This window comes from Engraulis encrasicolus, chromosome 22 (genome assembly GCF_034702125.1).
Source record: "Engraulis encrasicolus isolate BLACKSEA-1 chromosome 22, IST_EnEncr_1.0, whole genome shotgun sequence".
Classification (NCBI taxonomy): Eukaryota; Metazoa; Chordata; class Actinopteri; order Clupeiformes; family Engraulidae; genus Engraulis; species Engraulis encrasicolus.
Genome location: NC_085878.1, coordinates 46,834,988 through 46,859,987, shown reverse-complemented (window position 1 = coordinate 46,859,987; position 25,000 = coordinate 46,834,988). Strand labels below are relative to the sequence as shown.

At 46.5% G+C, this 25,000-nt stretch overlaps 1 protein-coding gene across 1 annotated transcript; it reads right to left on the bottom strand.

Annotated features, from left to right (window-relative positions):
• Window positions 1-3,086: 3,086 nt before the first annotated feature.
• On the bottom strand, window positions 3,087-7,098 carry LOC134438680 (uncharacterized). The gene is made up of 3 exons (XM_063188295.1): window positions 6,849-7,098; window positions 3,660-4,726; window positions 3,087-3,181 (listed from the first exon to the last, which is right to left on the bottom strand). The coding sequence occupies exons 1-2, from the start codon at window positions 7,096-7,098 to the stop codon at window positions 4,164-4,166; spliced, it is 813 nt and encodes a 270-aa protein (XP_063044365.1). The 3' UTR covers window positions 3,087-3,181; window positions 3,660-4,163.
• Window positions 7,099-25,000: the final 17,902 nt, after the last annotated feature.

Below are 25,000 nucleotides of genomic sequence, written 5' to 3'. Positions count from 1 at the left end.
AGACAGGTCCGATAAAAATATATAAATGTATAAAAACTCCAAGAAATAAATCACCCTAACCTAACTCATCCCTGTCCTAACACGACCACATCTCTCCACTGCACTGCTACCTCAAAAATAGCTTTAAAGGGCAAAAGAAATTAACCTGATTTCATATTCATCTTTTGGCATTTTCATTCCTCACTTCATCTTCAGCACAACACAACTCTCCTGACCATGTCATTGGATCCTTAAATAGCCCTCACAGTGAAAAAAGAAAACAGTCATGCATAAAGCCACACCTTCAAAAATAAAACATACAAACAACGTAGAACACCCGATTCATTTGTGTAATCTGAATTGAGGCATTGTAACAATATTAGGCTATTTATTACCATACGATGTTGAGGCAATACAACACAAGTGCAGGGTATGCACAGTGGGTTAATGGCAATAAAAGTGACACTGCTGAATAACTCACACTCACTTTAATCATCTTACATCAAAGCTCTTGTTAAGCACACTCAGATTCAATAAAACGCTATTAAAATGATATCCCCTGCAGACAGGAACTCTCTCTCTCTCTCTTTCTCTCTCTCTCTCTCTCTCTCTCTCTCTCTCTCTCTCTCTCTCTCTCTCTCTCACACACACACACACACACACACACACACACACACACACACAAACGTGCACAGCACACACACACACACGTGCACACACACACACACACACACACACACACACACAGAAGCCCGCTGACTGACACCCACACACAATGGTGCTGACACACCCACACACACACTGTGGCAATAACAGGACACGATACGTGATAAAATTTAATGAACAATCAACAGGAAATGACATTGGGATTCAGGAAGTCCTTCACCATTTTGCTTTAACAACTCTCGGGGGCTCTCAGGCAATCAGCCGGCTGGATTTACGGCAGATTTTTAATTTGCCGGCATTATGCCGCGCCTCTTAGGCCTATCACTCTCGCGCAGCCAACACACAGAGAAAAAGATACTCACCGATAACTCTGAAGGTCAACAAGCTGCCAGTGACATGATATTAGCTGCTACCCTCGTCATCCCAGTCAAGCTGTTTGGTTTACTGATACTTCTCTTTCAAAGTATAGACTGCACGTGACAGTGACATGATATTAGCTGCCTCGTCTCAGTCAAGGCAAGCTATTGTTTGTTTTCCAGATAGGCCTACCTCTCTTTCAAAATATAGACTGCATATTAGTGGTGTCAACAATGATCGATTCGGCGATCCAATCCAATGCGGGGCATGGACGATCCAATTCAATGCGGCAAGTTCCAGAATCGATGCAGCAATTTTTTAAAGTTTCAATTACTTCCGTGGATATTTCGGGAGCAAATGAATGTTAAATTAAATAAAAAGTACTTCAAAGCATTGCAAGACTGATACAGACTGATCCAGACTGATACAGAAAACAGCCAATAAATTGTTGCTCAGTATTTGACTAATTGTATTGCCTCATCATGACTGATGAATCATTTCCTTTGCTTTCAGTAGAAATGTAATGCATTGCATTGCATTGTAGAATTGAATCGGATAGGATCGAATCGCAGCAAATCGAATCGAATCGCTACCTCCCGAATCGTGATCGAATGGGATCGTGAGGGCAGTGCTAATCCACACCACTACTGCATATGATTGCTTTTCCTGAGACTTCAAAGTATACTGTAGATTACATATGTAATGATAAGTAGATGCCTTGTTTCAGTTAAGCTATGTTCTGTTTTGGTCGACTTGGTCGACATCTCACTACGGGGAACTTTTTACAAGCTGAAACTCTATCAATCACACCAGTAACGGACAATGGGACGCGCCATCGTGGAGGCCCGCCTCCTCCTTTAAATACGGTATTCTGCCCCCAAAACCTCCATTCGTTTGCTGCTTCTTGCTCTCTGGGTCAATTCGAAACGGGGAAGGCAGCAGTCCTTCCAGTGAGCTAACTGGACATCGAGTCACCAAGTGTGAGTCGAAACGAAAAATTGCTTTATTTCCTCCCTTGGCAGTTGACTGCATTTGTGGTGATATTTGAGGGCAGCATCAGATGCTACCCAAAATGCTGTGCGCCACCTCCCTCTCAACCGGAAACCTAAAAAACAAACATGGCTACTACCCAAACTACTACCTTATCATACTCTTTATTCTGACACTTATGTACACAGATATTGAAAATTGAAGCGGTAAATCAACATTGTAGTATCTAAATATGCGGTCGCTAGATCTATTTATAGCCTATTTTACGATTCCGCCGTCTGATGGTCATTCACCCTTCAAATAGCATGCGTAAGCTAAGCGCTAATGTGATGAACATAGAATCGCCGTAGCATCAAATGCGCAGGGCAGCGCAGTCGTTAGTGCCGTTCGTAACGGCTGCCTCACCAGCTAACTTCACCTATCTAATCAGAGACCTGTTCATGTAGGAGGGGAGAGTCATTGAGTCACTGCCTCCCGTTTCAAATCGACCCTCTGTCTAGGCTGTGCTGTCTCACCAGAAGGACCCATATCTGCCATCTGCAATCAACTCTCGTGTGGTGTTAGCCATGGTGTCTACTTCACCACAGATAGTCCCGTTGACAGAGGGGGACAAACGGGTATCTTGTCCCGGGTCCAGGAATGAAGGGGGGGCAGAACTGGGTCCTCATGAAGTTGTGATTAAAGGGGCACAAGGTAGAATGACGTCCTTTGGGCGGTGCCCATGTCATGCCTGTCTAAAAATCGACACCGTAATGAAAAATGCTGTTCAAATAAACTCGCTGTGAGAATGTTTTTCATCACGGAATGCCAGCAGTTGATACAGACCTGAATACAGTAAAGCGATTTTTCGTATGAAAAGTGTTTCCCACAACACTTCTTCGGACTGCTCTGTCAAAAAGTTGCATTTGGGGTTTTCTGACAGCGGACCGCCGAAGTGGTCGCAGAGCCATTGTTCATTTACTATTGATTCACATAACCATCGGCTGATTCGGGACAGTGATTAATTAGACGTTTAATCCTACCTGGAACCCCTGAAAAAAATAGTGCTGTGTGATGCACCCGAAAAAGGACTGTATGATAGGGGCTGGTGCAGGTAACAACAAACACCACAGGCTGTCCGGCCAGAACAGTATGAAGATGTCCAATGAAGTCAGACACACACAGATGTAGAAGTGAAACCGTGGTTTTACTATAAAGGTAAAGAAACAAAACAAGACATAAGCAAATATACATAAATGAAAATACACATAATACTATATACAATATACAATATATACAATGAGGAAACGATAGCTGCCTACAGCAGCTATCTTACCAAGGGGGAGGGGGAACATGAAGGTGACTGCCTACAAGCAGCCATCTTAAGCAGGGGGAATGAGAAGGGGACAACATGACACAGCTACCTATAGTATCTGTGCAGACCTGGGGCATGGATATGTGCCTGCCTACAGCAGACACACAGAGCATGCGTTACACAGAAACATGTGAAATGTAAGCACTACTCCACCACAGCAGTACATTACTGAGCCAATGTACTCTTTGGCAGAACCGCGACATGGAGAATGAGCAACATACTACGCAGCTACAAGACAATACAAACTGTACAGTAAACATACAATACAATAAGACAGTCATAATACAGTAACAACATAATACAGTTAACTCACTCTCAGAGACGCACGGCAAGCAAAGAGTACACGAGTGGACGCTGGGACCCCGATACGTCCAAGAGCAGAGAGAGAGAGTTGGGTCCCATAGATTCCCCGTCCGAACAGTGGTCTGAGGTCTGACCTCTGTCCTGGCCCTATATGCACACGGCAGCACAGCGGGGTGCCGAGCCAGGGGGTGTGCCTGTTGCCGGGGGGCCCTAGCAACACAGTCAAGGGCCAGGAGTGGAAAATCACCGGTGTACAGGTCAAGCAGAGAGAGCAGAGCAGTAGAGGGAGGGGGGACAGGTAGCCCACCAGCAACGGGGGATGGGCAGCTTGCTAAGGACAGTGAGCAGAGGCCTGACTTTTGAGGGCTCAGGGGACTCAGGGCCCACAATTCTTAACAGCCGCCCCCAACTTTGTGGAACAAAGTTGAAAACTGGTGGTGAGGTCAAAGGATGGGAGGCTGATGGGTCAGACGACAGGTGGCGTGTGATCTGGTCCCAGACCTAGGCCGTGCTGTCAACTGCCACAAGCTCCTGGTGTGTGGGGTGAGTGATGACTAGAGTCACAAGTCCTGTGTCTGGGCCGCCCCATCTGCCCACGACGACTGGACCGGTGAGGCTCCGATGCTGATGAAGGGTGATGCTGGTGAAGCTGCTCCTGCTGCTCCTCCACACAGCTGTGTGGAACTGCTGACCTGGGGTGGACACTCGGGGAATGACTCTTGATGGCGGCGCTGACCGTGGCCGCCCCATGACGGGCTCTGGCAGGTGTGCGTCGTGGCTCCTTCCTGCCACTGGTGCTGATGTTGCGACGCACAACCTGAGCCGAAGACGAGTGGTGAAGCTGTCGAAGAGGGAACCGCCAGTTGGAGCTGTCAGCTGGGCTGCTGGCTGAGCTGACTGCTCGACGACCAGGGTCCTCTGTTGGCTTCCGATGATGCCTGCTAACCGCTGCCTGAGCCAGCCTGCCTGAGGTGTGGCGCTGGCGCTTGGCAGACTGATGACGGCTAGCAGGTGTCTGTGCCCCCGTGAACAGACAACGAGCTGACTGCTGTAACTTGGCTAGGCCTTGGTAGAGTACTTTTATTGATCCCGAAGGAAATTAAGGTGTCTGTCAGCTTACATAAATACACAAATCCAAACGTACACAAAGAACTTACACACATAAATGCACATTACAGTAAAAGTATATCGCCTCACACACTCTCTCTCCCTCCCTCCCTCCCTCCTTCCCTCTCCCCCTCTCTCACACACACACACATATCCTCTCTCTCTCTCTCTCTAACCCCCCCTCCCCACACACACACACACACACATTGTCACACACACACACACACACACACACACACACACACACACACACACACACACACACACACACACACACACACACACACACACACACACACACAAGGTTCTTGTAGGGCATCATGTTGCATACATATACACAAAAAGTCAAGATAAAAGTGTTCAGTACACATAAAAGAGCCAAAATAGTTCTAATGATTGTGCATTGTAGAAGTCCCTCAGTTAAAAAATAAAAGTAATAAAAAATAAAAATACGGCAGTTCACAGTAGCTTTTTCAGTGGTTGAGATAGTCCAGTAAGAATAAATTGCAGAATTAAATAGTTCACAGATGCTATCCCAGGGGATAGGTGAGGTAGCTGAGGTGGGGTGTAGTGACTTTATTGTCCTGTGTTGAGCAGTCCCTTAAAGTGTCCAAGGTAGTGCAGGCGATTGCTCCATGGGGGTGGGGGTGGGGGGGTGGGTGTTGGGTGAAGTGTAGCTGTTCAGTAGAGATAAAAAAAAAAAATCGGGAGGGGGTGGGGGTGGTTTAGGCTGTCCAGTCACCAATGACAATCTCTTTCATCGTGTCTTTCTGTGTGGTGTTGAAGAGCTGGATGGCCCTAGGAACAAATGACTTCCGTAGTCTGTCTGTACGGCAGGGTAAGGCCCGGAGTCTGTAGCTGAACACGCTCCTCTGGTTGGCCAGAAGCGGGTGCAGGGGGTGTCTGTCATTTTCCAGTATGGAGTCCAGTCTGCTCAGTGTCCTGTTTTCGGCTGTTGTAGTGAGGTCCTCCAATTCCATGCCCACCACAGACCTAGCTTTCCTCACCAGCCTGTCAAGGCGCCCCGCGTCCCTCTTCCTAATACTACCTCCCCAACAGGCGATAGCATAGGTAAGGACACTTGCCATGACAGACTGGTAAAACATCAGCAGGAGCCTGTTGCAGACGTTGAAGGATCTGAGCTTCCTTAGGAAGTAAAGCCTGCTCTGTCCTTTCTTGTACAGAGCATCTGAATTAGCAGCCCAGTCCAGTTTGTTGTCCAGGTGTACACCTAGGTACTTGTAGGTGTCAACTGTCTCCACTGTCTCTCCCTCAATAGAGACAGGCACCAGTGGCGGGGAGGTCCTTCTGAAGTCGACCACCATCTCCTTTGTTTTGGTGGCATTCAGCTGTAGCTGATTATCCTGGCACCATCTGACGAAGTTCTCCACCAGTTCCCTGTACTCTCCTTCCTGTCCATCCTTGATGCACGCCACAATAGCAGTGTCATCAGAGAACTTCTGCATGTGACAGGTCTCTGTGTTGTAGCTGAAGTCGGAGGTGTACAGGGTGAACAAAACAGGGGAGAGCACCGTCCCTTGTGGCGCGCCCGTGTTACTGACTACAGTCTGGGATGTATGGTCGCCGAGCCTGACGAACTGGGGCCTCCCAGTGAGGTAGTCAGTTATCCATGTCACCAGTCCTGTTTCCACTCCCATTCGCAGCAGTTTGTCCTTCAGCATGAGTGGCTGGATGGTGTTAAAGGCACTTGAGAAATCAAAGAACATGATTCTCACAGCCATGTCTCTCTTGTCCAGGTGAGAATGCACCCTGTGTAGCAGATACAGGATAGCATCCTCAACTCCCACACTCTCCTGATAGGCAAACTGCAGGGGATCAAGAGCATGTTGGACCTGGGGCTTCAGTAAGTTGGTCAACAGCACACGTTCGAAAGTCTTCATTATGTGTGAGGTGAGGGCAACTGGTCTGAAATCGTTCAGCTCTTTGGGATGTGGCTTTTTGGGAACTGGGATGAGACAGGATGTCTTCCACTGTGTAGGGACTTTTCCCTCCTCTAGGCTTCTGTTGAAAATGAACTGTAGTGGCCGGCCTAGCTCCTCAGCACAGGTTTTCAGTAATTTGGCACAGACACCATCAGGGCCAGATGCCTTAACTTTGAGCCTCTTAAGTGTGATTGTGACCTGTTCAGCTGTGACATTGGGGGGTTGCTGGTTTTGCAGGGGTGGGGGTGTGTGTATTGAGTGTGTTCCGTCTTCTCCAGGTGATACTGTGCTGGTGGGGGCTGGTTCAGAGGTGAGATTTGGGGGAGGGTAGAATGGTGAGAGTTCTTCCGGCTGATGGTTCATCAAGGGGGGAGGCGAGTTCACAGGGGGTGGGGTCATTGCTGATGAGCATTCAGAGGTGGTGCGGGGGGAGGAGAGCCCCTGGCAGGGTCAAAGTGTGATGGAGGAGGGGGTGCTGTGCTGGGAGTGAAGTTGTCCGTGGTAGGTGTGTAGGGTGATCCAGAGGTGTTAATGTCTGTCCCCTTGCTGGCAGCATTCACAATGGCAGTCCCACCAGGACAATTAAACCGATTGTAGAAGCTATTGAGATCGTCTGCCCTGCTACGATCGCCGTCTGCTCCACGACTCTTGGCTTCACACCCTGTCATTGTCTTTAGGCCCCGCCACAGTTCTTTAGGGTTGCTGTCCATTTTCTCCTCTATCTTCCTGCCATATGCATTCTTGGCCTCCTTCAGTCTTTCCTTGAGCTCCCTCTGCACACCCTTGAGCTCCACTGTGTTGCCATCTCTAAAGGCCTTTTTCTTTCTGTCCAACAGCTCTTTCACATCTCGGGTCACCCAGGGTTTATGGTTAGGGTAGCAGCGCACAGTCCTGGTGGGCACGGCAACATCCCTGCAGAAGTTGATGTAGTCAGTTGTGCATTCTGTTATCTCTTCCAGGTTTCCATGGCCTTGTAGTACACCCCAATCAGTCGACTCAAAGCAGTCTCTCAAAGCCTCCTCAGCTTCCGGTGTCCACATCCTGACAGTGCGTGTGGTGATGGGTAAACGTTGCACTTTCGGCTTGTACACAGGCTGCAGATGAATGAGGTTGTGGTCTGAGCAGCCCAGAGGGGGGAGGGGGGAGGAGATGTATGCATCCCTCACGTTGGAATAGAGTAAATCAATGGTCCTGTTTTTTCTGGTGTTGCAATGCACAAGCTGGTGGAAATTGGTCAGTGTGGAGTTTAGTGTAACATGGTTGAAGTCACCAGAAATTGCGAAGAAGGCATCTGCGTGTTGAGTCTGAAGCCTCGCAACTGTTGTGTGGATTATGTCACATGCGATGTCTGGCAGGGCTCTTGGCGGTACGTACACACAGAGAATGATGGCATGTGTGAACTCTCTAGGCACGTAGTAAGGACGCAGACTCACCGCCAGTAGTTCCACATCTTTGCTGCAGATTTTCTCTTTGACAGTCACATGTCCTGGGCTACACCATCTGTTGTTAATGTACACCAACAGTCCACCACCTCTCTTCTTCCCGGACTTTACTAGATCCCTGTCGAGTCGGACAGTGCTGAATCCCGGTAAATCCACGTTTGCATTCGGAGTGTTTTGAGTCAGCCACGTCTCAGTCAGGCAGATCAAACTGGCCTCCCGATAAAGCTTTTGGTTCTTTACCAAGGCAGCCAGCTCATCAGTTTTGTTCACCAATGAATTTACATTTCCCATTACGATCGCCGGCACAGAGGGTTTAAATTTCCACTTGTTCTCCCGTCGCTTGGTTCTCACTGCGACTCCAGCTCTCCGGCCGCGAAAGCAGAATAATTCCTTTGGGATTTCCACGCTCACAGAGCCTGCAGATTTCCGTAGCGCGATCGACTGGTTTCTTGTGTAGACAAGTCTCTTGCTGTCAGAACTTCTGTACTGATGTGTATCCATAGGATATAAGTGTTAAGAAGTCTTAAGTGTTAAGAATAATGCCAAAAGTCCAAAAAAGTCAAAAAAGAAAAGTCAAAGTCTAGTTTAAGAATTGAACAATTAAAGAATAGTTTCAAAAAGTCCAAGAAAAAGGACAAAACAGACGTAGACAAAGACAAACACAGGAACTGATCAGACTTGCTGCCGCACTCGTCGGCGCCCAGGAGGTGAAGCACTTCGAGGTGGGTGCAGTTGCACTGCCGACAGCGAGCCTTCAGGAAACACTGGGCAGTCTGATGGTCCCGACCACACCTCAAGCACTTCTGTCCAGCCTTAATCCAGTTCACTCGCTGCTGAGTGGTGAGGGACTTGAATACAGGGCACAAGTTGAAATAGTGCTCTGTTGTCCTGCAGCAGGGACAGAACTTCTGTGGCTCTCTCTGATGAGCCGACGATGAAGATGACGAAGATGAAGGCGATGATGAGGAAGATGACGATGAGGAAGATGACAATGATGACTGGTGTGTGCCTGATGACTTGGCAGGGCAGTCAGCTAAGAGGACAGTGGTGGGGCGTGACACTGTGCTCTGCTGAGCTGGCATGTCCTCCAGGTGACCCGAATGGTTCTCTGCCGGCTTCGGGGGAGGGTCCAACTGCTCGTCCAGCTGGACCTGGACTTCATGCTCCAACCACTCTGCGAAGTCCAACAAGGTGGGAACAGGAACACGGTGAGGGCCCACGTGCCTCCTGAATGCCACACGCAGCTCGTGTGGCAGCTTTGGGAGCAGACGAGACACGTGTGAGCCGCACCTCAGCTCCAGCTGCTCCTGTGTGCCCATCTTGTTAAGCATGCCCACCAGTGCCTGGATCTTGAGGGCAAAATTCCGTAAGCCCCTCTGGTCGCCGCTGCTGATGGGAGGTTCTGCCAGGACCCTGCTGATCTGCCTCAGGGCCAGCTTGTGAGGCTGACCAAACAGCTTTGTAAGAGCTGCCATGGTGTCGCTGTAGGGGGAGCTGCTGTGGCAGTAGGCGTCTGCTACTAACAGAGCATCCTCCAGCTTGAGGTGGTCGAGCAGGATCTGGTATTTAAACCGCTCCGTGGCATCAGGGGGCAGGATGTTGTCGAGGGCGAGCTGCATCCGGTTGAACTGGCGGGGGTCGTCATCGGTGAACAGCGGAATCTTCATCTTCGGGCCCTTGTAGGACGTCTCCTGATGGGGAGGAGATGGGAGTCGCGCTGGCTGACGTGGAGACTGTGGCTGCCTGTGCCGGCCCCAGCCCATGGCCCTCTGATCTGCTGATGAGTGAGGCGCAGGCTGTGGCCTCTCTGCAGATGAAGCGTGGCGTGGGCTATATGGAGCCGTGTACCCAGGTGTGGGCACAGGATGGGATGAGGAAGTCTGACCTGGCGGCTGATGCAGACTCTTCCTAGGCTTCAGTGGTGCCGCATACACCAGAGAGGACTGCTGCTGCAGTCGTGGCTCTCGTGGTGGTGATGCTGCTGCAGCAGAGGCGTAAAATACTGGTGAAGGAGGCGTTGGGAAGTCATCATCTGGCGATGCAGGTGGAGGCGGAAGGGGACGTGCCTCTGCTCCTGGAGCATGCTGGCGAAGCTCTGGTGCTGTCGCTGCTGGCACCTGGAGACCAGCCTGGTGCAGCTGCATGAGGAACTGCACATCTCTCTTCAGCTGCTGATTCTCCTCCTGCATCTGCCGATTGTCTGCACGCATCCTCCTGCAGTCGTCCCTCATCTCCCTCCGAATCTGCCTGTTGTCCTCTCGTAGCTGACGAAGGACGGCAAGAAACGCTGCCGAAGTGTCATGGGTCTGTGCAGCAGGGGGAGACTGTGTCACCTCCCGGGGCCTGCTGTCTCCAGTGACGGGGAAGGCCATGTCTGTGTGTGTCTGATCCTGGGGCAGACGTCGCTGTGGCAGAGTCACCAGGAACTCGTCGAGCCTACGAGGCTGGTGGGGCTCACGGCGAGGACGAACGCTGACCTCAGGGAAGGACATCTTCACTGTGGCAAATGTTGTATCCGGCGAGAGGGACCATGAAAAAAATAGTGCTGTGTGATGCACCCGAAAAAGGACTGTATGATAGGGGCTGGTGCAGGTAACAACAAACACCACAGGCTGTCCGGCCAGAACAGTATGAAGATGTCCAATGAAGTCAGACACACACAGATGTAGAAGTGAAACCGTGGTTTTACTATAAAGGTAAAGAAACAAAACAAGACATAAGCAAATATACATAAATGAAAATACACATAATACTATATACAATATACAATATATACAATGAGGAAACGATAGCTGCCTACAGCAGCTATCTTACCAAGGGGGAGGGGGAACATGAAGGTGACTGCCTACAAGCAGCCATCTTAAGCAGGGGGAATGAGAAGGGGACAACATGACACAGCTACCTATAGTATCTGTGCAGACCTGGGGCATGGATATGTGCCTGCCTACAGCAGACACACAGAGCATGCGTTACACAGAAACATGTGAAATGTAAGCACTACTCCACCATAGCAGTACATTACTGAGCCAATGTACTCTCTGGCAGAACCGTGGCATGGAGAATAAGCAACATACTATGCAGTCACTAGACAATACAAACTGTACAGTAAACATACAATACAATAAGACAGTCATAATACAGTAACAACATAATACAGTTAACTCACTCTCAGAGACGCACGGCAAGCAAAGAGTACACGAGTGGACGCTGGGACCCCGATACGTCCAAGAGCAGAGAGAGAGAGTTGGGTCCCATAGATTCCCCGTCCGAACAGTGGTCTGAGGTCTGACCTCTGTCCTGGCCCTATATGCACACGGCAGCACAGCGGGGTGCCGAGCCAGGGGGTGTGCCTGTTGCCGGGGGGGCCCTAGCAACACAGTCAAGGGCCAGGAGTGGAAAATCACCGGTGTACAGGTCAAGCAGAGAGAGCAGAGCAGTAGAGGGAGGGGGGACAGGTAGCCCACCAGCAACGGGGGATGGGCAGCTTGCTAAGGACAGCGAGTAGAGGCCTGATTTTTGAGGGCTCAGGGGACTCAGGGCTCACAATTCTTAACAACCCCTTTAATTATTCTATTTTATTTCAAAATATTTTTTTTGAGGGACGGAATAATGTCCTATATTTGCATTCAATATATGTTTTCTAGATCTTTTGCCTTTTTTGTCCTTAAAAGGTGGCCATGGACAATCTAACACCCCAATTCACAAATGGGTTGGTCTTTTGTTACAAAATGGAAAAAGTGACATCATTCGGTTTCAATCGAACATGCCATTTGCCAGCGTGTCTTAGTAGAAATCAGGACAATAGAAATTGAAGTGAAAGTGAAAAATAGAAGAAGAAACCAGGAGCCAGGAGGGATTCACTGAATGATGATGCATTTACTAGGCCTCAGGCAAAAGTCAGGGCACAGCCAAAGTTTGCCCGTTTTCGCCCTGTCACTTGGGGCGTCTACATTTATAGGCCAGCAATGGTGAAGAATCTATCAAAAAGTCCTTGTTCCGGTTTGTGATTCGGATCACCACCAGAATTTTAATCACTTGTTCCTTGGGTCTTTACCAATACCTACACAAAGTTTCATCCAAATCCGATGATCAGTTTTTGAGTTATCGTGCTGACAGACAAAACAAACAGACAGACAAACGTGACCGAAAGCATTATGAGAGTTAAATGCTTTAAAATAAAGTTTCTGTCATCACTGAATGTGTGAGTGTGCTTCACTAGCCAAGACAAGTAAATTCAGTAGGCTAAGTGTATTTTGTTAACCCTTCTTGTTAGTCTGTATATTTCCTGTGCACTTTGTATCTGCTAGTTAACGTTGGCTATGATTATGTGCTTTGGTCTGCCCAATGCAATATGATCTAGTGTAATGTAATGTGATGTAATGTAATAATCAAAATAACCATCATTTGCTAACAGGAAGCTAGCAGCTACCAAAGTTGTTAAATACAAATTACAAATTAATGGAGTTGTTGATTGATATCTGAAGATGTGCACTTATTTGTGAATATACCAAGCCTATTTTGTACATTGTTATTCTTTTCATCTTGACAAAATTAGTTTAGAGGAACATACCATCATGTCACCCAGAATTCTTTGGCATGCTCTTCTCTTTCAAATTATAGACAGCATGTGTGATATTAGCTTTTCTGTCTGTGTAAAGTTATTTTTCTAGTCTGTTTTACTGATACTTCTCCTTCAAAGTATACATGTGGGATGATTTTAGGTATTCTGTGCCAATAAGCTATACTCTTTACTCCGTTTTACTGATGCTTCCCTTTGAAAGTATACATGGGTTTTACATTTTGTTTATAACCTGACTGCGCGAACCTAGCTGCGCACAACTCAACCTCTGATTGTTGGAAACCGCTGTCTGTCAAAAAATGAGCTCACATGGTTGGCTGCCAGTGTTGCCCCTCCTCATATCGTGTTGATAAACGCTGAGAACCCATGTGTAGATTGCCTGTGTTATATTGACCCCTTTAGAAGTTACGTAACCACTGACACGTGGCGCGTGCATTGTTGACTTAAACACACACACACACACACACACAGTGCAGGCCCTAAAGAGAGAAGATCTACCGTCCTGAAGCGTAAACGGTTGTAAAAAATATAGATCCTAAAAAGTGCACTTGTTACACTATTCTGAGAGAGAATAGGCTGTTCCAGAAGCATTGTGGTATCAAGAAATTAAATGTACCGACAGGACATATCTGAGGTTATCGTGACTATCCATGTTCTTATTTCGGAAAAAAACTCCTAGCTATTTAAAAAAAAGAATAATTTTACAAGTGTCAATTCTGTTCCAACAAGGCATGCGCAAGCCCAATTACATCACATCTGTGTACAAACAGGGGTCTATTAGCTGATCTGTGTCAATAAAGCTTCTAAACTCTATTATGTTTTACTGATACTTCCCTTTGAAAGACTAGATGGCGTGTGTGATAATAGCGGCAATGCCAATTTGAAGCTATTGTCTGTGATTTGCAGATACCTTTTCATTTTTCAACAGCTATAATTCAGCCAGTAGACAGCATATTGCGTATAAGTAATCTATTTCAGGACGCAGTGTGGAAAATGTCCTTCTCAAGTGTCCTTTCAGTAGGTTCCTTTTTCCTTTTTTTATTTGATATGCAAGCCACTACTTAGCCCTGCCATTGAAGGTCACAATATGCATGTTGTGAATATTCATATAGCTCAAGCCATTCCTGAGGTAAATGTCTGAAAATAAAACAAAAATGTTGAATTTCTTCCCTTTTTTGGAGGCCACAGGTCTGTGTGGATTATTCATGAAACAGAAGCTGTTGCTGATCGAGGCTAAGGTCCGAAAATAAAAAGGGAAATGCTGAATTTCTCTGGAGGCCACAAGCTTGGCTTGTGTTTGGAGTACAGTGGTAGCTATCTTTGGCGGAACGTGGAAAAGGGGGTTGCTGCACTGCTACCTCCGCTGATGAGATGCAGGCTAAAGGGCTGAGGCAGAGACGAGAATATTCCTAACCACAATTTTTTTTCTTCTTCTCCTCTCTGCACATCACCGCGTTATTGAATGGCCCCTGCGCTTCGTCTCTCCCAGAACATTTTGCTGATGGAATCAAAACCTCTTTCACAGATTTAAATGAGGTGTGCTCGGCCGTGATTGGTATTGGAAAAGCATTTGTCGGTACAAAGCCCTGACAGAATGGCGCTTAAATGTAAGGCAATCATAGTGAGCTGCGCACAAAGACGAACGTGGACGGTGTGTGCAAACGGCCTCTGTGTGTGTGTGTGTGTGTGTGTGTGTGTGTGTGTGTGTGTGTGTGTGTGTGTGTGTGTGTGTGTGTGCGTGCGTCCGGAGTGGAGCGAGGACGGAGGATTACGACGGTAATCAGTGATGAACCAAAACAAAATCCCTCCCTACTCTTTTCTCTCTCTCTCGTCTCTGTGTATGTGTGTGTGTATGTGTAAGAGAGAGAGAGAGAGAGAGAGAGCCCGCTCACTGATATTGACAGGCCTTTTTTCGCTGCATCCAAAGAGCTATAATTTAAAACTCATTCCAAAGTCATTTCTCATTATTTTTTTCTCTCTCGCTCCCACGGCAGATCTATACACACATTTATCGTCTGTCTCCGCAGCCATGATGGGAGCGACGGAGAAGCAGTCGTGTGTGTTCAACACGCCCCGTATAGTCCACAGCTCTTCAGACATACCGTACCGATGTGTCTCTCCTGCTTGCCCTCCCCTTATCCTTTCCACTCTCTCTCTCTCTCTCTCTCTCTCTCTCTCTCTCTCTCTCTCTCTCTCTCTCTCTCTCTCTCTCTCTCTCTCTCTCTCTCTACCTGTCTTTCTGTCTTTCTCCCTGTCAGTCCCCTCTTATCGCTTTTGCTTTCTCTGTTCTCTCTCTTCCATCATCAATTGTTCTCTCTGCCATGCTCTCTCTCTCTGTCTCTCTATTTCTCTCTCTCTCTCTGTCTGCCCTCCTCATCCCTTGTACCGTGTCTCTCCTCTTACCCTCATCTCTTGTTCTCTCTCTCCCTCTGTCTATTTTTCTCTTTTTTTCCCTTCTTTCTCTCGTTTGCTTCCTCCCTCCACCACCTCCTCCTCCTCTTCCATTTGTTACGAGTGTCAGCAGTTTCTGGTGCGTTGAGATGTGAACACGCTGACACCCCGGCTTTGCCGCGTGGGATTTCTGATGAACCCATTATGAGCATTGTCATGGAGCATCGACGGGGAGCGAGGCAGCGAGGAGAGGACAGGACAGGAGAGAGGAGAGGAGACGCAGTGTTGCCGAATGCAGAGAATGGCATTGGGTGGAGGTGAGGGTGGGCCAGGAGAGGAGAGGGAGCATTGGGGAGGGTGTGGGGAGAGTGGGATAGGGTGGCAGGGCTTGAGGTAGTGGTGGTGGAGAAGTGAGGGGACAGGGGGAGCAGAGGAGGCGTATGGGGAGGTGAGCGGTGATGGCGGGTTGGTGGGTGGGTGGGTGGGTAGCTGAGCTGGTACTGCTTGGCATGCTGAAGACACCCCCAGTCTGTGCAAGGAGAAACCTGTTCTGGTGCTGGGGAGAGAGAGAGAGAGACACAGAGAGAGAGAGAGAGAGAGAGAGAGAGAGAGAGAGAGAGAGAGAGAGAGAGAGAAAGAAAGAAGAAGAGGGTGTACAAGATGAAGGGGAGGAGAGCAGAGCAGAGGGCTGGGGGGAAGATAATAGTAGGGCCACGGGAGCAGGAGAGACATGACGGCTGTACTCGTGAAGAAGGGATAGAAGGAGGGAAAAGGAAAGAAATGTAAAAGAGAGAGAAAAAAGATATATAAAACAGAGGAGAGGAAAACTGTGTAAGAGAGAAAGAGAAAAATAGGATGATAGTGGGAGGGTGAGTGTTAAATTGAAGAAGAGATGGAGGGAGAAAAATAGAGAGGAGAGGTGTGGGGTGAGGATTGCAGAGAGAGAGAGAGAGAGAGAGAGAAAGAAAGCAGGAGTGAAGCACAGAATGGGGGCTGCAATTTGGTGCCCTCCCCAGCCTCCTCAGCCCCATAATTAGGCCTTGTCAAGGCTGCAGCACCACACAGAGTGCCAGAGAGGCTCCCCCAAATAAGCAACTATCAGGCCAGGCAGTCAACACAAGGCCGGCCTGGCAGACAGACTTCATTACGGTGGAGAGACACTCAGCGAGAGAGAGAGAGAGAGAGAGAGAGAATGAGAGAGAGAGAGAGAAAATCATATATGGAGGACAGAAGAGACCAAAAAGCAAAAAGAAAGGCAGATTGCTGTGACATTTGCTTTGACCCCCAACCCCCTCCTAATACACACACATGCACGCACGCACGCATGCAAACACACACACACACACACACACACACACACACACACACACACACACACACACACACACACACACACACACACACACACACACACACACACACACACACACACACACACATGCACGCAGGCATGCACTCAAGCATGCACACACATACACAGCCCCACCTTAATATCTTTGTGGGGCCCTTCCATTGACTTCTATTCATATTAACCCTAAAAAATGCTAAAGACTGCTAAACTGTGCCCAAACCAAAACAATCCCTAACCTTGACCTGTGAGTGATGGAATGTTGTACACTTTAAGTTTACCAGTAACAGCATCCCAGCAAAAGGGGTCAAAACATCTGGGGTGCAGGCTGAAGGCCCCATATGGAGCAGTGGCCTCACGAAGGTAGATTGGTGCAGTACACACACACACACACACACACACACACCGCACCGCACCACCACTTCTTTGGTCTACCCCTTGTCCTCCTATCCAATCTGCCCCCTAGCCTTCTTCAACCACCACCATCACAACTGAAGAGCCAATTCAGCCACAATCCACTTACATCTATCTAGAACATTCTGTCTGGCCGCAAAAATGCTACAATGTCAATCTTACTCTTTAACCACAGCATAGCAATAAACATCAGCTTTTGCACTATTGCAGACCTCTTAGTCTAAGTGCTTTGGAGGTGACCTGTGTCCCAACTTAGTAAAGAGGAATGGAAAATTCCTTGTAGTTAAGGGTTTTTTTTTTTTTTTGGGGGGGGGGGGGGGGGGGGGGGGAGTAACAACTGCTGTGTTATCCCAAATATCAGCTCACAAATTCAACTACTGCTTATGCAAAATCCCAAACAGGTTCTCACTTCGTCAAATTGTAACAGTTTTAAATACTTTTACTACATATTTCAAAAGCATACATTTACCTGACACAATAAACATTTCCAATGATATTAAAACTTCTGTGTGGTGTGTATAGGCATAGGCATTGTGTTTATTGATTTGCAAAAAGTATCAAGGCTGAGAGTTAGTGGTAGGTTTTCGTCAACTTATAGTTGTGAACTCTGAGCGCTAGGTTTTACAAATAGATATATTTTTTGCGTAAGCAGTTGAAAAAAGCTGTGCTCTGGGGCCTCATGTATGAAGCTCACTTACAGACAAAAAACTACTTAAGTTGTTTTCCACGGCCAAGTTCAGGTGTACTAAAACAGACGTGGAAAACTGCGGATCTCCACGCGAATTTCAGGGCTGCTGTGGAAGTTGCCGTAAGCGTGGAAGTTGCCGTAACTGGTGCATTTCGTCTTTTTGGCGGCACACAGAGGCATTCAGCGCAACTACATGTGCTGTACTCGGTCGGAAATATTGCAAAAATGCAGCCAGTTTAACGTGGATTTGAATGTTGAGGCGCGTGATTTAAAAAGAAGAAGAAGAAAACCACCTCAACCATATTATTGTTGAGGCAGCTGGTTACAATGAAGCGGACTTATGAAACTATCCTGGAATTACAACTAAATTTAAATTGGATGCCCATCAGCAGTATTATTTTAAGTACTTGGCAGCTATTAAACATTGAATATTTTCTGGACTACGACATCTGTGATGTGTCTTCTCACGTTTGTTGGGAACGTCTTCACCGCAGTGCTCGTCTTCTCTTTTAATAAGGCTACTGTAAAATCAGTCCATCAATAAACAGGTGTATTTCTAACTGAGTAGGCCTATTAGCTGCAGGTTGTTCATACATGTGGCGTATGTGTGCATGCGTCATCTTTCATATTTTTACCCGACATAAACGTTTATTTCTCGGCAGCCTTGGCAGCTGCCTCATCGCAATGTGTTTTGATGTACTGCAGAAAAAAACTGTCATGTTATACTGCTGTAGGCCTACAATGCAGGTTTCCCCCTCCAATTGATATTTACAAGGCAGTAATCACATTAAGTATTACCAATGTCTGATTTTGTACACGCTAAAAGTAATTTTGTTAGGCTATTGCGCGCAGCCTTTTTCCTTTTAAATTGGCTACCTCCGAAACAGCGCCTTCACCTCGCATCATGAAATGTATTTCCCGCGTTCCCCTTCCCATTCTTTCAACCAATGAATGCACACGAATGGGTCTGTTCATAGAATATTCATATAGAATATTTAAGAGAGGAGGCAAGGCGGAGACTTGGGCCAGCGTGTGCTCGTGCATGTGCGCAAGATTTCACGGCAAAACCTGGTTACGCACTTATTAATACATCCAGATTTTTTTGTCCGTAAGCAACTTTCAAGATTTTCGCGTAGGAAATCCACGCACTTCTTTGAACATGAGGCCCCTGATATATTAGAAAATGTGAGATATTTGAGAATATTAGCATTAGAAGTAGCCTAGTAGGTACACAAAATTCAATGTAGTATTTCATGTTCAATAGCAATTGTTATCTCCTGGTTTGTGGCTCCAAGTTCTCTTTGTACACTGAATTATATCAGTGCATTAGGAACCTGATGAATGGTTTAAAACACTATTGATTATGTTTTTTTTTTTGTCTTGAATTCTTGGACGCTTCAATGAAAAATCCTTTCCCAGTGGGCTCTGTAGCCAAGAAAAAGATCTCTCAGACAGTTTTTCTTCCCTTTTCCACTTTCTCTCCTCCACGAGGCCTCTTTGTTTAGGTTCATTGGCCTTGGGCCCTAGTTTCCGATCGGGTGTTGTAGGCTTGAGCAAATAATTGATTAGTGTGAAATTAAAAACGATTGGATTTATACAGGACCAGCAAATGGAAAGCTATCGAGGTTCAGAGTTGTCTGCTCAAGGGTGTGTGTGTGTGTGTGTGTGTGCGTGCGTGTGTGTGTGTGCGTGTGTGCGTGCGTGTGTGTGTGTGTGTGTGTGTGTGTGTGTGTGTGTGTGTGTGTGTGTGTGTGTGTGTGTGTGTGTGTGTGTGTGTGTGTGTGTGTGTGTGTGTGTGTGATTGCTCCACAGTGAAGGGGTGCCATCTGGAACAAGTGTGTGTGTGTGTGTGTGTGTGTGTGTGTGTGTGTGTGTGTGTGTGTGTGTGTGTGTGTGTGTGTGTGTGTGTGTGTGTGTGTGTGTGTGTGTGTGTGTGTGTGGAGTGGTTGCACCATGGGACAAATCAGTTTTGACCCCCAATACTCGCTGTTGTCTGCAGAGCTTTTGCAGCGTGTCTGGTCACAACCCCTCTGTGTAGTGGGGCAAGGTCAAACACAGTTTTTTTGCTCAACATGGACTTTTGTGTTGAAGTTTTATAGGGTGTGTAAAAGTGTATTTTGTGTGCTTGAGTGTGTGTGTGTGTGTGTGTGTGTGTGTGTGTGTGTGTGTGTGTGTGTGTGTGTGTGTGTGTGTGTGTGTGTGTGTGTGTGTGCGTGCGTGCGTGTGTGTGTGTGTGTGTGTTTGCTTATGGAGTATGCACTCTCACACGTTTCCTCATCTGATGTATTGAATTTCAGACTTTTTATTTATTTATGAATATTTGTTTATTTTTTTCCCTTCAGCGTAGGTCAATGCTCATGAAGTGTTTTAGATTGGTTTTATGCTGATGCCTGTGAATTTTGCGTTAAATTTGCAAGATCAGCTGTAGAACGTATTTGACAGATATTAAAATGATAAAATGTCTCGCACTCTCTCAGTGACACAGAGAGAGAGAGAGAGAGAGAGAGAGAGAGAGAGGGATGGGAGTGTGTGGTTTATTTCTGTTTATTTCTGTGTGTCTGAATGCATTTCCATGTCTGTTTATATATCTAACAGTATTTGAATGGGACTAGTTAGTATGCAGCAATGCTGTGCACTGGAGGAGTGAGGAGTGCCCTGGAATGATGTTATTCATGGGAAGGGTGATGGCGAGAGATGTTATTTATTGTGTAGTTGTGGACCGTGCCTGCCTCCGCATAGAAAGAAAAAAAACCTGTGCCTTTAGCATTTCCAAACATGCACATTTTGTACATGTGACTGCGTATTTGTTTGTGTGTGATTTTATGGTTGTGTGTGTGTGTGTGTGTGTGTGTGTGTGTGTGTGTGTGTGTGTGTGTGTGTGTGTGTGTGTGTGTGTGTGTGTGTGTGTGTGTGTGTGTGTGTGTGTGTGTGTGTGTGTGTTTGTGTGTGTGTGAGCGTCTGTTTGTATTTGTGTGTGAATGATGTTATTTAGCGAGAGCTGATTGCTGGTTTAACCTGGTGGCCACATTGACTGCTGCTGCATTAGTAATCACACACACACACACACACACACACACACACACACACACACACACACACACACACACACACACACACACACACACACACACACACACACACACACACAAACAGCCTGAGTGCCATGGCCCTTGCCTTGCTTCTCGCTATCTCTCTTCCAAGGAGCGAGAGGAATAATCACAGAGGAGAGGAGCGAGAGTGTAGCAGCGTTGGGAAGAGAAGAGACGAGAGAGAAACAGCAGAAGGAAGAGAGAGGCAGCATCACAGGCAGCAGGATTAGAAGTGGCGTGTGTGTGTGTGTGTGTGTGTGTGTGTGTGTGTGTGTGTGTGTGTGTGTGTGTGTGTGTGTGTGTGTGTGTGTGTGTGTGTGTGTGTGTGTGTGTGTGTGTGTGTGTGTGTGTGTGTGTGTGTGTGTTGTGCACCTGAAAATGAGGGCTAGAGCGTCTTCACCTGGCTGACGGCGGAGGTTAAAGCATAATTTATTTGGTGAACTTAACAATGAAAATGTCGAAGAAGAAGAAGAAGAAGAAGAAGAAGAAGAAGAAGAAGAAGAAGAAGAAGAAGAAGAAGATAAAGAAGAAGACGAAGACGAAAAAGAAGAAGACGAAGACGAAGAAGAAGAAGAAGATGATGATCTGGCTATGAAATATAGTATGATGAGGGTGGAATGACTCTGGTTATGGACACTAAACCAGAGATTTTTTTAGGAAGGAGAGATATGTCAGAATCGTTAGGTGTCCATAGAAATTAACGGTGAAGATTCGTCACGCAAATATGGCGTCTACCCGCACATCTCCCGCGTTTCTGGTAACAAGAGCCAATGTGCCTGCTGAGCTGCGTTGCCAGTGATTCAATCATCTGGCTGCATCGGCGCACGCGAAATGATGCGCATGCTCAGTTGTGAATAGCCGTTGCTCTCGTGCCGTTATGGAACTACTTCGTCTGCGCTCTGTCAAAAGAAACCGTGAGAAAAGTGGCTTAAAAAAGCTTTATTTTGATTTGTATCACACAACCAAGTAGTCTAGATTGATCAGTTTTTCAAGGTGGTTTCAACCATATGGTTTTCACAACCGCTGGGTTCCCTCCCATCCTATACTCAGTTTCCCCATTCATTTTTCCCATTGACTCTCAGATCTGGTCTCACTAATCGCAAAATAGCACCCCGAAGGCGTCGACAAGATGGCGCTGTACTTCCTGACTCAACGTGTTTCATATCAAGGTTGCTTTTCCTATTGTGACAAATTCTTGGCACAGCATTTTTTTGTGTACAATAATTGCATTTGATTGTTTGTATTGATTCTCCCTCACATTGTTTGGCTGATACCCTCAGCTCTGTTACTTTAGCAGTCAGAGGCAGAAAAAGATTTATCTGAGTCAAAAACAAGAAGTAGGCTACTGCAAAGCGTGCAGGCAAAAAATGGAATGACTGTATATCACAGAATGCAAATGTGAACAGCCATAAACTGCACTGTAAGCAGAGACGACTCTAGGGTCAGCTGGGACCCCAAGCAAATATTCAGAAGAATGAACATTTGAACCAAAATGACTAGTACTGTGGAAAAGTGTGGGCTGTTGTTCACTATCCAAGCGGCTGCCCAGCCTGGTGCCAGGATGCACCTCTGACTATACATACAGTATAAGTCAGTATACATACAACATACAGTATAAGATGTGTTTTTTGTATAGCTGTAGTGCCTTCCATAATGTATTAAAAGGGATTTGTACCAAAGGTTGCCAAGTATGAATATCACCAAAAATGGAAGCACTGAAATCAGTTGCAGAATTGTGGGTAGTATGGGAGGAGAGGGAGGCTGGACTTAACTGATGTTCAATCAGAATGTTCACACTCTCACCATTGTGAATCAGACAGTAATACAGATAATAGTCATTTCACAAGCTTGTCCTTGAGTGTTTGGTGTACAATTGTATGTTTGACATGTTAGCTGGCCTTGGTCCTGGAATGTTTTAAACGGCGCTCATGCAGGATTAGATTTGCATTCGGGTCAATTTGGGAAGCCTTCGCGTATGACAGGTGAAAGAGGGGTTTAAATACGTGCGTTACGGACTTCCTCCAGAACTACGTTTACATATAAACAACATTAGCCTGTAACTCCAAACTCCGAAGTTTAAATACTGTAAACATCCTCCGGAGATGGTGGCACACGGCCAAGCATGACTCCCATGGGAGTAGTAGGAGGAGGACGAGGACGAGGACACTGCCGAGAATTCAGAAATGATCACCCAACTCAGGTTAAGCCCCATGGGGGGACACCATTTTGATTGGACCATCTGAAGATAAAGGAGGTGTGAAATGTGTGTGTGCCTGTGGGGAAACGGAAAAGAAAAAGATGGGGGAGAGAGAAAAATGAAAGATATGGGGGAGTGAGAGAGAGAAGTAGAGTGAGAGATGGAGAGATAGACGAGAGAGAGGGAGCGAGAGAGAGAGAGAGAGAGAGAGAGAGAGAGAGAGAGAGAGAGAGAGAGAGAGAGAGAGAGAGAGAGAGAGAGAGAGAGAGAGATCTTTGAGAGGACACTTACTCTTTGAGAGCTGCAGGCGGTTGCGGAAGAAAATGAGTTTGGCAGCAGCAGAGTGACTGGGTTTGGATATTTCTGTTGGTTCTCTTTTTTCCCCCTTGGTCTGCTCTCGGTCTTCCCATGATGGCTGTCTGTGTATGTTCATTTGTTAAAATACAAAACATTCGGGCAGACATGTAAGAAAAAGACAATGGTTCTTCAGCAGTGGTCATATTTAGTAGTGGTCATATTTGTATTGGAAACAGGGTCGACCGAGGGATGAAAACCCTCCAAAAAGCAACGTGTTCTCCAACTGGCCTGGGCCCTGCTTCTGAAAAGCTTAGCTTCCAACCAGTGAACAACTTAGTAGGTTGCCAATGTGAAATTGCATTGCAACCAAGTAAATCGCACCCCTGACTGACATAGACCTTCTGCATATGACTTAAAGTGATGACATATCTAGACATTCACCTACATAATAGGACATTACTGGAAATGTACAACAATACCTCTTCTTAATAAATGTTCTATGTATGTCTGCTGTTCCCCAGTCTGCACTTTATATGTCTGTAAGGTATTGTATAGGTACTCTAGGTGTAATGTAGTCTTACGTGTACTGTCTATGTCTAACTTCCACATCTAAAGTCTATTTCTATGTCTGCATGTAATGCAAGTAAGAAACGTAATTTCAATTCTTTGTATGATCAGTGCATGTAAAGAAATTGACAAAAAAACCGACTTGACTTGACTTGATACTGTAGCCTACACACAATCTCACACAGTAACAAAAACATAAATTATACAACCTCACGTGAACATCTAAAATGTTAAGTCACAGTGATTTGTGAAGTTAGTTTTAGTTGAACTACATCTGCCAATAGTCAAAGATACTCTTCAGTGCACTGAAAGTCTGTCTTTTATTAGCTTCAGGTTGTAGCTTTAGTGTGTGATTCAACACCAGATGCTAATCTGCTTGTGCGAGAATATGCTCTGAAGCTAGTCTGATTGAGCTGGAGGGTGATTTTGCTTATTGCTCCAGAACCCATTTCGAAAACAGAAAAGCCAAATGAAAGTGTTCAGCTGAGTGTGGTGCAGAATGCAGGCAGCTGAGCTGGTTGCTGCACTTGTCATAAAGTGGAACGCTACCTGCTTGTTACATCAAACACTTCCTCCACCTCGCTACCGCTAAAAAAACCTTGTATTAGTTTCATTAAAACAGCAGCCAGCTAGAAAGCAGTGACATTCAATATGGGACTTGCACAGTGAGCAAAACAGTCTCCCAGAATGCTGTGCGCCGAGTTGGCTTGTCATTCTTGATTCAATGTTCAGAGGAAGTCAACCAAGGCAGAGGAAAATTAGTTTTTCTTTTTAAAAGCCGTAGACAAAAAAAATAGAGTCAATGCTCTAGGGTGCCACAGTCTACTCGCAAGCCAGACTCGCAAATGTAACAGCAAAAGGCGCGGTCGTCCTTGCGTTTCTTCTATAAGAGGATTTTACACACAGCGAAAGTTAACTTAATACTATTTCATCTTAACCTGAAAATATGACTGAAGTCTTTCTTTGAAAAATGAAATTTCTTGAAAAATGAAATGTAGTCTCCCAGAAACATATGAACTCCAAACTCCAAATGCATGGTGTATACTGAAGGCTCTGTCTGTGGATATATGATTATGCGAAAGTAAAAGATGGCAGTGGCTTCCATAAAATGAATGACAACAAGCTGGTAGAAATTAGAGATACACACACATAGAGAGAGAGAATACACAGCAAGAGTGCACAGAAAGGACACGGAAAAGACAAAAAAATAAAGAAACAAAGGATGCGAGAAAGCAAGAAGGTGCAATGAGGAAAGCAAGTGGACACTGGAGACCGTTGCTGGTGTTCTG

What these genes read in the sequence shown, in the direction of transcription:
- LOC134438680 (XM_063188295.1), bottom strand. Translation starts at nt 7,098, where the DNA reads ATGACCCCACCCCCTGTGAACTCGCCTCCCCCCTTGATGAACCATCAG. An exon ending in TAAGGCATCTGGCCCTGATG is followed by an intron (nt 4,727 to 6,848) that starts GTGTCTGTGCCA and finishes GATCAATAAAAG; the next exon opens with TACTCTACCAAGGCCTAGCC.